The 12,150-nt window shown below is 46.0% G+C and overlaps 1 protein-coding gene across 2 annotated transcripts in view; it reads left to right on the forward strand.

Annotated features, from left to right (window-relative positions):
• LOC108025358 (guanylate cyclase soluble subunit beta-1) overlaps positions 1-12,150 on the forward strand; it is a 48,376-nt gene that overhangs the window by 11,788 nt on the left and 24,438 nt on the right. For both annotated transcript variants that reach the window (XM_017095818.3, XM_044092310.2), the window contains exons 4-15: positions 4,937-5,037; positions 5,103-5,221; positions 6,052-6,201; positions 6,308-6,632; positions 7,224-7,445; positions 7,522-7,633; positions 8,030-8,195; positions 8,410-8,492; positions 8,930-9,100; positions 9,247-9,318; positions 9,611-9,776; positions 9,967-10,104. In XM_017095818.3, coding sequence (XP_016951307.1) covers positions 4,937-5,037; positions 5,103-5,221; positions 6,052-6,201; positions 6,308-6,632; positions 7,224-7,445; positions 7,522-7,633; positions 8,030-8,195; positions 8,410-8,492; positions 8,930-9,100; positions 9,247-9,318; positions 9,611-9,776; positions 9,967-10,104 — 1,825 coding nt within the window. The remainder of the gene's footprint in view (positions 1-4,936; positions 5,038-5,102; positions 5,222-6,051; positions 6,202-6,307; positions 6,633-7,223; positions 7,446-7,521; positions 7,634-8,029; positions 8,196-8,409; positions 8,493-8,929; positions 9,101-9,246; positions 9,319-9,610; positions 9,777-9,966; positions 10,105-12,150) is intronic.

Here is a 12,150-nt window from a genome sequence, read left to right on the forward strand (position 1 = left end):
CTGAAAATGCTAATCCCGGCCAAATCGACTTGCCAATGGCAATGGCCGTGACAATGATGATGAGATCCCAGTCCTTCGTCATTAACGAGGTACATCACGTCTGCATGTGAACCGCTTGGCAGCGGTTTAGCGCTAATCGCATACAAATACACACGAGACAGCGCGCTGGAGGCCCTCCCAGAATCCCCCGGAAAGTAAGTGGGATCCCCACCCCCTGGGCGGATCTTCCGGTACCCGCAAAACCAGGGAATTGGCTTCCACTGCCTTCTTCCTGATTTGAATAACACGCCTCGGGGATTACCACAAGCACACACAGGCCTAGGCACACACAGAAAAAAACATAACCGGAGTGGGTCATCTATTGGCTGTACCAACAACCCAAAATAACAAAGCTCTTGGAAAGGCACTCCCGGCTAAAATGGTTTACTTAAGGTTGAGATAGGATCCATTAAAAAATGCATATGTTTTGATTTCTTGCATGGAAATGTATTAAAAAAAACCTCCTTAAAGCCCATTTAATTGATCCTGAAAAACAAAGCATCCGCTGTTGTAGTGGAGGCAATATTTAAACAGAATGGTATTCTTAAACTTCAATTTATTTAAAATAATTATTATTAAAGCTAAAAAATCTCTCATTTTGGGTTGTCATTAAGTATAGGTAATATTTCCAGGGCAAGAACTATTTTTCTCCCTGCAACTAAGGCCTCTTTGGCCACATATTCCCCCATGCAAAGGCCAGTTTGGTTATAGGGGTCTGTCCCTTGTGGAATGGCTGTAATTTCGATGTTAATTTCCCGCCGCTGGCATTCGATTAAAGCGATGCTCTTGGCTAATTCGACTTGACCCTGGCCCAACTCGGCTGCATCCTCTCGGCGCTTGTGTGTGCGCACAATAAAACATGTGACTCACTTGAGTTATGTGCCACATTAACTTGCCCGAGTCTTAAGTGGCTTTTAACCTTATTTCGTTTCCGTTTCTGGGCTGCCCCACTCTTGTTCTTTTCCTTTCTTGGCGGTCGTTTGGTTGCAGCTACGAAATGCGAATGCAAGTTGGCCAAAGTCTGAGGCTGACTGCGGCATACCCTATCGACTGAGTGCAGGCATTTAGCTGGCATCATTAGACCGAGTAAGGCACATTACGGCCATGTACGTCGGGAATCCTTTCGCACCTCGCTGCAAGGTCGGGTGGATGGGTTCCTGCGACTTCTCTCCATTTGCTCTTCGGCTAAGTGCCTGCCAAGAAAATGCACTAATGTCGGTTAGTTTAAGTTGGTTCAGATGTGTGTAAAGTATTTTCTGTGGGCGAATGAGCACACACAAACAGTGGAGGTGCAAGATGTAGTGTCAAGGCTTTGAATATTTCAATTAATTTGATTTTATATTTTTCGAAAGGTGTCAAAAAGTATGCAGCATAAATTTTTATAAAAGTTTTTGTTCTAAGAAGCTAGGAAATATTTTAAACATGAGTGCAAAAGTATGCAACAGTTGTTTTTAAATACAGAATTCTTATAAATTCGCTTTCAAGAAGGATGTTTCTATTTTGTAATGCACACTTTTAGACATTTCTTTCAGCTACTGATTTTTAAACGAATAAACTGCTCTCCTTTAGTTCTGACCTCCACTGTGCGAAGCTTGCATGTGCAACCCACATCCAGAGCCCAACTTTTACGGTGCACGTCAGGAACAGCTGCGGGCTGATTTGTTAAGTCGAAGACTGCGAAACGAGGAACCACAATTAGATGGGGGCTCATCCTCATCTCCTCGTAACGAACTCATTAGGGATTCCTCGCCCGACCGCACGGAAAGTCTGACTCGGACTCGAATTAGCTGATTGATTATGGATTTTACACACTTTGCGGTCGGGCCTTCAGCTCTCCCCTCCCCCGAAGGCTGAGCCAACTTAAAGTTTCAGCTGCCAAAAGTCAACAAGTAGTTCATAATAAAGCGATTTAATGCCCTGCCATAAAAAGTGAGAGTCATGTGGGGAAATGCCTGGGAAGAGGGGGAAAGTTCGAGGGCGGGGAGGGTGAGAGTTAGGGAGCGTGTCAGTGGTGCGTATTTTCCACGGGCTGAGCATACCGGCCGGGGATTTTTCATCGGCAGCCTCATCCGCATCCACATCGCATCCACCCACATCCACATCCACACAGAACGTGGGCTGCGAATGGCTCTGCGATTGGCATATTAAATAATAATATTTGCACGCGAGAGCTACCAAAACCAAAGCAGTGGCCTGCTGGGAGGTGTGTACACAGGATATATATAGACCCCGTGTATATACACTTTCGATCCGGAAAGGCAGTGCGCGTGAAACTTAAACCAACAGTCGCGGGGAAACAAAAACACTTGGGCGTTGGCCTAAGCTACTTAGGCGCGAAATGTTTTCATATTTCTTGGGCCTGACTCCCCGGCTCTTTGGCCGTTTTCGCAGATTAAGCCACTTAGTTTCGGCCGCCTGTCGTTGTCACCGAGTAAACAATATTTAAATGAGTTTAAAGGGGCTGGCTGGATGGCTGGATGGCTGCTTGGCCTGGCCAACGGCGGAAATTGAATTTGTAATGAAAGCGCTGGCGGAGGAAGCCACTAAGTGTCGCCTTGCATTTGGCAGGCCGACGCGGCGTATACGCAACATCCAGCGGGAGAACAAGGAGCCATAAATTGCCGGCGTGTGTGAGTAATTAATTTTTACAGCTCGCTTTAATTGGCGCTTATGCTGCCGCAAATGTGCCAAATTTAATGGCAAACTTTTTTACTGTGCGCCCCGGGATTTAATGACAAATTGCATTAGGAACAGGACTGGAAAAAACGTGCCCGAGTCGCAGGCCTTCTCCACGCACATTAACTTTTTCAATTAAGTTGTCGATCAAAAGGCGAATCCGGCGAAACTCAGACAGACAGCTCACTCACACAAGACACGCACATTTAAATCAATAAAAATCAATCATAAGCAGTGCTGGCCGGGCAGGTAAGCCGGGCCAAAACGTGCAGCATAATTCAATTTACGGCACAAAATGCTGCCTTGCTGGCACAATAAAAATGATAGACATTTTGCCGCCAGAGTGTTGACTTTATGAAATTAAATTGCGAGCAGATAGCAGATAGCAGATAGGATGCCATTAAAGGGGGGCAACCGCCTGCAGATGATGGCGAAGCTTCTCACCTCGGCTGCCGAGCAATTAAATGAAACCGGAATTTATTAAATGAGCAGGCTCCGAAGTGCAATCTCTCTTCCAGTTCACTGGCCATTTGAAGACAGGCTTTAAGGCCCGTGCTCGCAAAATTTATGCATGCACTCGCCATAAATCTTGGTTTAATTTCGAGCCACCCTCACTCAACCGCAAGCAGTATATTTCATAGAATATTAAATTGCAGGGCGAAAATCAATTTCCATTTTGGTGTGTAATATGCAGGAATTTCCTACGCTTTCTTGGCTGCCAGGCTCGCCGGCTTTTCCCACAGGCTCCTGTTCCCCTTCGATGTCCGCTGGCAGCCCAGGAAATTAAAATCAGATCCCACAATTTAAAATAAGTACGTGTGTTGGCTGGCGGGGAAATTGCGATATTAAATGTTTGCTGCTGCAACAACTCAATCTTGTTGAAGGTGCAAATACCTCTCACATTTCAGCGACAGCTGCTGACACATTCTGCAACCCAGCAGCATTTCGCATTTGAAATGAGCAATAATGAAATACCACACTTTTCCACCGCCGTCGCCGTCGCCTTCGACGTCGCCTTCGCTCACCTGCGATGCCACGCCCACTTTGGCTCGAGAAATCAGAAGTTTTGCGTAGGGAAAATGGAAAAACTTTCGCACGTACAAAATCTACTTTTCTATTACTTTTTTTCTCCGACTCACCCAATCCCCCCTTACTTCGCCCCACCCACACGATTTTCATGTTCAATTCTGCAACGTTGGCGCTTTTCGCCGACTTTCTCCCGGTTACTTTCACTGTGCCGGCACGTTGTATTCAATTTGTTTTGGTAACAGCTTGGCGCAAGTTCTATTAAATAATAAAGTCGATTTGCACGATGTTCACAAAGGGAAATGGCAACGGGCCACCGACGGCTTTTCTTTTTCCCTATTATTGTTATTCAATGCAAATCGCAGCCAAGTTTCTGCGAGGAATATAAAATACTTACCCAAAATCCTGTTAACTTTTGAGGGAAATTGAAAGGATTTTATTGCCGAAAATGGACTTAACTATCAGTATAAGCTGGTTTTATTTAAGAGCAGAAAGCAGAGAAATTAGAAAAGCATGAAAAGCCAAACGGAAGTGCACACATTGCAAAAGACTTTCCCTGGCTTTAATTTAGGTGATAATTATTTTCTAGATTTTGTGGAAATGGGTAAAATTAATTGTAATTAGAATGCTGTGCTTCAAATAGTTCTCCACTTAGCAAAGTGCATTTTAAGAACAAATGTATAAAGAAATATTAATTAATAAAGACTTTTTTTATTCTGCACTTTTTAAATTAATAAAAGGCAGGGCTTCTAAGTTCTATTTTCATATTTCACTTCACAAAACCCTGAAAGTACACAAAGAGCAACGCATTTTCAAAACCCCCAACGAAAAGGAAAGCTGAAACCCTCGCCGCATTTTAGGGCTGACTCAGAATTCTCATTTGAAGGGCTTTATTTTGTCTTCATTGCTTAATTAAAAACATAAATATGGAGGAGCGTATAAAGTGACCGCCATATGGGCAGCTGGTCGCCGAAAAGCACACAAACCCACACAGCACCGAGGAATGCCAGCCACTCACTCATAAATTCACGAGCACAGAAGCAATTTAATTAAAATTAATGTATTTGCCACTTTCTCTTTTTCCCCTCCCCGGTTTTTTGTCGGGAAAACCCTTCGCTGTCATTTCACTCTGCGGTTTCGCCGGACTCGATTTTGATGGCTGCTTATTTTTGGACCGGCTCGCCTCGGAATTCAGGAAAAAGGCCATGGTCAGCATGGAGGGGCAGTTTCTGGTGCGACAAATTTACGACGACGAAATAACATACAACCTAATTGGAGCAGCTGTCGAGATACTCAGTAAGTAGTGAGCAAGCATATGTGGGTCACTCCTTAATGTGGGGGGCTCTTTTTCATCCTTAAAGATATTCCCGCAGACGACATCCTGGAGCTCTTCGGCAAGACCTTCTTCGAGTTCTGCCAGGACTCGGGCTACGACAAGATCCTGCAAGTGCTGGGGGCCACGCCACGGGACTTCCTCCAGGTACTTCCAGCTTTATTTACCACACAGACCACAGTCAACTTAATTGAAGGCCATTTCACACTCATCTACCGTGCATCTGCGGCACAATTGCATTGGCCAATCGACTTTCAAGTCATTTTTCATGCTGCTCCCTTGGTAGTTCCCCAGTTTGCCAGCTTCCCAGCATCCCAGTCTCAGCTTCATCGAGTTCGACATTCGCCATCATTGATAAGCATTAAGTATTTTGCTTGAGCGCACACATCGCCCACTCAAGCCCAGACCGTAACCCATTTCCCTCGACGCCTTTTGTTGCACTCACATTCGATTTATTTTCAATTTTCCACATTTTTCACCGCAAATGCTCCTCGAATCCTTTGTCATAATGAAAAATGAAATTGAATTTTTTCGTCTGCACCATCACCACCGCAACATCAACAACAACAGGCCCCACACAGAGAACAAATACCACAGACAACGAATACCTGAACTCCTCGGTCATCATGATTTTTAAAAAATATTTCAGATTTTTTTAATATATTCATTAAATAGGTTTTTATACCAAACTATGCAACACGTTAAAAGATACGCTTTCTGTTCCTTGAAAGTGGAGTGCTATTATAAAAACAGTCCTTACATTTTATTGATGTTTTAATTTTTTAATTTAAAATATTTGAAGTACTACAAGTACTAATCTGCTAAAACCTTTATAGAATTATATGGTTAAGAAGTCTCTTAAATTGTTAATATTTTCTTAAATAAATATTCTCGTATCTTATCTATATCACTAACTCACCCTTTTTCAACCCTCTGATTTATTATTTTCGGACTTTTTCTCCCTGTGCATCAATCAGAACCTGGACGCCCTGCACGACCACCTGGGCACCCTGTACCCCGGCATGCGGGCCCCCTCCTTCCGCTGCACGGAGAAGGATGGCGAGCTGCTGCTCCACTACTACTCGGAACGGCCCGGCCTCGAGCACATAGTCATCGGCATCGTCAAGGTGAGATATACGTGCATGGCCAGTCCCATTGCGATGCCCCACCGGGGACCCATTGACGCCTCCGCGCGGCCCTATATCGGTTGCATCTTGTATCTCCCGCTCACAGGCCGTTGCATCCAAGCTGCATGGCGTCGAGGTGGAAATCGACATTGTCAAGCGCAAGGGAGAGCCCATCGACGAGGCCGAGAAGGAGCGGGCCATCGCCCGGGAAAATCAGGAACTGCAGGAGGACTCCACGGCCACCGATGCCACCACGACGACGACGACGGGATCGGCCACGGTGGTCCTGGCTCCTTCGACGGACGCCGAGCGAAACAATAATCACAATGGCAGCAATGGCAGCGGCAATAATGGAATGCCCGTGGCCAGCAACGGCAACCCCGTCAACGTGAACAACAACAACGACGGCCAACAGATTGCCAGCGAGACAGGTAACAAAAAGCCAGAAAAAGCAGTCGCTGCGATTAACATATTGTGGAATTCACAGAGCTGGAATGACAATAAATGTAAATTGTATCGACTGCCCGGCATTTATTTATTCATTTATTTGTGCCGCCCACGTATATAACAACGAGAAAACTTTGTGACATTGCTCTGATTTTAATACAATTTGATGGCTTTGTTTGGCTTTGTTTTTTTTGGCTGGCAGTATACGTTCGCTCGTGGCGAAATGTATTATTTAGGAGCTAGAAGCCATTTTTGTGAAATAAAATGCAATTATTTTTATACAATTAGGTACCGGGAAACTGACAGGCTTTCAAATTAAAATACATGGAATATTCTGAACAATTTATCGAATTAAAATCACATAAAAGTGCATGGCTTTGAGTCGAGCCCACATTTATTAGATTAGTTAGGGTAATTAACAAACTAACTTCACGGGACTCACAATTTGACCTATTTCTGACCTTTTCTATTCAATATAAATTTTAAAATGTTTTTAAAATGTGTTATTCCTTTAATTTTTTCAACCTTTGTAGTTTAAGCCTTGTACTCTATTTTGTATATCTTATACTTTTCAGAACCCCCTATAGCGCTAAACACATGCCCGATTGCCCAGGACAGCTTCGATTCCGATGGCGACAAGGAGCAGAAGTGCTTGCGACTGCTGAAGAACAAAAGCGACGACATCGAGCGGTACGACCACGTGCAGTTCCTGATACGGGAGATCAACGTGGCGGCCAAGTCGCAGGTGGTCGCCAAGAAGGACGAGGTGCCCGATGACATGGAATTCCTCTGCGAAGGTGAGTGTGTGCTCTCAGACTAATTGCCCGGCTAATCCGGATGCAAATGCTGACCTGTCCTCGGGACTCTCCACAGCTCCACTCATATCGCCCGCCACATTCTGCAAGGTGTTCCCCTTCCACCTGATGTTCGATAGGCAGATGAAAATCGTTCAGGCCGGCAAGGCTGTGTCCCGAGTAATTCCCAGGTGAGTCCTTGCTGGCGGTTTTCAGTTTACAGTCGCCATTTACTTGTGAGCCATTGTTTGCGATTAGTGCCCATTAGCTAGATGGTCGGGGCCATCCACCTAAGTGAGGCGCTCAGATTTGCCGCTCTCCTTTCAGTTACTCGTGCACTGGAAGAAATATGTTTCATGCCACAGAATTTTGTCATTCAAAATGTACAAAAATTATGGAAGTTTCTAGATCCTCTGAAATATATGCCCAAAAGTATGCAATGAGAACAATAACTTCATATTTGGGTATGATTACATGATGCACTCATAACCTATAGCATACTTTTAAACACTTTTTTGAGAGATTTAGCTTATTCTGCAAACAGATTTTTTATTTCTCTACTGTTACTTTCTGTGCTTCCCTTCCAGAGTCGCCCAGGAGAACTGCTCCCTGATAGAGGTGGTGGAGGCCATCCGGCCGCACCTGGAGCTCAACTTCGAGAACATCCTGTCCCACATAAACACCATCTACGTCCTGCAGACACGTCAGGGGGCCATGAGCAGCCGGCACGAGCAGCGCTTTCTGAGACTGAAGGTGAGCATTGGCCAACAGGCCATCACAGCGTCTGGAACGGTTATGAAAACCCTGGATCCGAATGGACCCTTACGCACAGCCGCCCAGTGGGCATTAAAGTTAATGCTTGGCCTGCCACAGAGTACGGCATAAAAATCAATTTTATTGCAACGGCTTTACCTACGCCCCCTGAAAATACCGAAAATAAGTGGCTATTCTTTTGTGTGCTCCATAGGGACAAATGATGTACATTTCGGAAACGGATCGGATACTGTTTCAGTGCTACCCCAGTGTCATGAATCTGGACGATCTGACCAAGTGAGTATGAATTCCGGGAGATTTTCAAGGCAGGGATACAAGCCCAAATGTTTTGAATGCTCATAAATCCCCGGCAGATTGTGGTGGAATGATTTATGCTGGAAATATGCGGTTCTAAAAATGTTAGTGGGCAATGTAAAATGAGGCCCCTATTAAAGACATTAGCTCTTAAATGCGGCATTAGGCAACCTTAAGGCTTTATACACGCACTCAAATTGAAACAAATGCGCCTTCAGCTGCCCAAATTTATGGGTGACATTAAACATGTTTCCTCTTTGCTGTATTTCAATTCGCCCAGCTTCTATTTGCTGCCAGGCGATTTCAAAAAGTCTTAAGTAAAACAAAATGCGTGTCATTTTTCCATTTTACACCCACGCACCTCATCTTTGAACCCGCCGTTGAACGTGGAATGTGTCCCCCTTTCTTTTTCCGCGCAGGAAGGGACTCTACATCTCGGATGTGCCGCTGCACGACGCTGCCAGGGATTTGGTGCTGCTCTCCGAGAAGTTCGAGGCGGAGTACAAGCTCACCAAGAACCTGGAGATGCTCACCGACAAGCTGCAGCAGACCTTCCGCGATCTGGAGAGCGAGAAGCAGAAGACCGACAGGTAAATGACAAATGACAGCGCCGACTCCTTAATGGCGGCAATTCTCTCAGGCGCGAAATTGAAATTACTTTTCCATGTTTCTGTTTCTGCTCCTGCATTCTTTCTGCTGCCGTTTCATCCTGTCCTGCTCCGCATGTCCTGCCCAGGCTGCTCTATTCGGTGCTGCCAAAGTCGGTGGCCAATGAGCTACGACATCAGCGTCCAGTGGCGCCCAAACGGTAGGAAAAAGTCAATTTACCTGTATCCTCATGGGGAAAGTGCACAATGGGAAATCGGGGGAAATATTTGGGCTTAAAGAGTACCAATTCTTTTACTTCTTTAAATAACATTTTCAAACCTATCTCTGAAAAGCGGGAAAAACATGCCTGGCTTATTTTTCTGTTTAAGGTAACATTTATTTTTGCCAATTTTCCTCCGTGCACTCCCTCCCCACATGCTGGCAAATGCAAACAATTTGCCATATTTGTGCCCGCTTATTTATGGAAGCAAACTTCTTTCCCCGTTCTACAGCTACGACTCCGTGACGCTGATGTTCTCCGGCATCGTGGGCTTTGGCCAATACTGCGCGGCCAACACGGATCCCGAGGGGGCCATGAAAATCGTGAAAATGCTGAACGAGCTCTACACGGTATTCGACGCTCTGACCGACTCCAAGCGCAACCTGAACGTGTACAAGGTGGGTCAAAGTTCAGAGGCAGGCGCTGGCCAGCAGGGATCTGGGCATCATCAGACGTGCCAAACTGCAATGGCCACTTAATTACACTTTTACCTGGCCACAAAAACGATGCAATTCCGTCCCTTTTCGGGCCACCTCGCCTCTCAATTTGGCCAATCTAAAGGACTCATTGGCATGTCTGTGCTTTCAGGTGGAAACGGTTGGCGATAAGTACATGGCCGTTTCCGGGCTGCCCGACCACTGTGAGGATCACGCCAAGTGCATGGCGCGGGTGGCCCTCGATATGATGGACATGGCCAAGAACGTCAAAATGGGCTCCAGCCCAGTGGTGAGTGTGGAAATCAATTTTAGCATACTTTAGGACCAAACTTTTTGGATGAATCCCTCAGTACTCAATAGTAGTTATAGAGTTGATGGTTTATTTTTCTAGAATTTATGTGCTTGCTGAAATTTCATCTCAAGAACCCAGTTTAACAAAAGGAAAACTAGCTACATTTCCCCGCAATTTTATTTCAATCTCGGCTTTGCTTTATCACATTTAGCATATTTTGGCATCTTTGTGCAGCGCGTTCTGTGCAGCGTTTGCCGGGCAACAAAAACGCATTCTCCACTGACAACTTGTGCTCAAGTTGCTCAAGTGCCCGCGGATGAAAAGTTGGGGGCCGGAAAAACGTGGGGCATTTTCCCTGCCCCTCCAGGGGGCCTTCACTCTAATTGTGCGCATTGAATATAGTTGGAAAATTGTCTCGCTCGTGTTTTTGTTCGTTCGCGTGAGCATGCAAGTTGAGCATGTTCGCGCAATTTGTTGCTGAATGCGCCATTTGCCATTTGTCATTCGCCATTTTGAGCAACAGCAACTCAATGGCGCATAAATTCCAATGTCTATGGCCCCTGTGCCGCCCCTGGCCTGATCTCTTAGCCCTCGGCTGGCCGGATTGAGTGGCAAGTGCACGTAAAATATTAACAACTCTTGGCAGCAGGGCAAGTGCGAAAAAAGTTCATTTAAGAAAGTTTCTCCTTCTCGGCGCGGGCGCAAAGTTTCGGATAGAAAACTGCGAAAATTGCTAAAATTAATTCAAAATTGATGACACACAATGTCAAAGGACGCGGCTAGGACCATGGAACACGGTCTCGGGTCCTTGCCAGTGGCCACTTGACCGTCAACTGTCACCAGAGACGCTGCAGGATGGAGACGAGGAGGCGGATGAGCAGAAGGCCTCCTGCCTGCTGTCACTATCTCTTTTTTGGCTTAAACACTTTTGCTTTGAGTGCTCGGGCTTAAAATACACTGCACACATGCAGGGCCACAGATGCGGAGATGGAAAAGGGGGAGTGGAGGCGGCTGATCCACAGGACGAAGCGCGGACGAGGATGGGGATGGGGATGGGGATGAGGAGGGGGATGAGCATGAGGACGAGGATGCGGATGCCCCACTTGATGGCATCCTTCACAATTACAGCATTGTACGTGTGGACAATGCTTGTGGCTTGTCAGTCACTTTTGCACATGTCTTGGCATCTGTATGTGCACTAGGGTGACTCGACTTGGGTAAAAATAAAACCTTTTGCGGAAAAGGGGTTACACCAAGGGTTATGCCTGAATACATCATATATATATCATTCATTATTACATTTTTAAACTATAAACTATCAAGAATGGTGGGACTTTTAAGCATTGGTAACCTCCTAAGGTATTTCCTATGTGTTGTATACCGCTTGTATCGGCAGAGCGCTGGCAGAGAAGAAAACTAACCCGCAAGATGGGACCCTAGATGTAAATATACCATCAGAGTTCATGATAAAACAATTACCATCCGAAACCCATAAAGAGGACTCGGGTCACCCTACTGTGGACACCCCCAGAATCCGTGTGCGTGTGTCATAACTACCCACACAAACTAAGAACTCTTGCTGGGCCCGTGTCACTTGGCTTTATTGTCAGAGTTGTTGTTTTCCGTAGCTAAAATTCCATTACCTTATCGTCTTGCCGCTGGCACTGTTCAGAAGGAACTCTTCTCTCGGTCCTGGGATCATCCATCTGTTCCGCCCTCTAAGTGTAAGCCCTACCACTCTATCCATTTCCACTGGCCTCGCCGCCACTGCAGTCAAGTTTTTGTGGCTGTCAGTATTTCACATTTGACTGATTGCCTGTGGTACCGCGGAAGGAAACCCAAGCCCCCTTCTGAGCAGCAAAAACTAGGAGGGGAATTCGAGAATCGAGTCAACGTTTGATAGATCGCTCGAAACGCAATTAACAAACGCCACGGGCCACTAATGGCAAAAACTGGGACACGACATCGGAGCCTGTTGCACTGCCCCTTCCCAGGACTCGAGCCCCCCTTGCCGCCAGAAAACACTCCCCTCGCCGCCACTGG

Source organism: Drosophila biarmipes, chromosome 3R (assembly GCF_025231255.1).
Source record: "Drosophila biarmipes strain raj3 chromosome 3R, RU_DBia_V1.1, whole genome shotgun sequence".
Lineage (NCBI taxonomy): Eukaryota > Metazoa > Arthropoda > Insecta > Diptera > Drosophilidae > Drosophila > Drosophila biarmipes.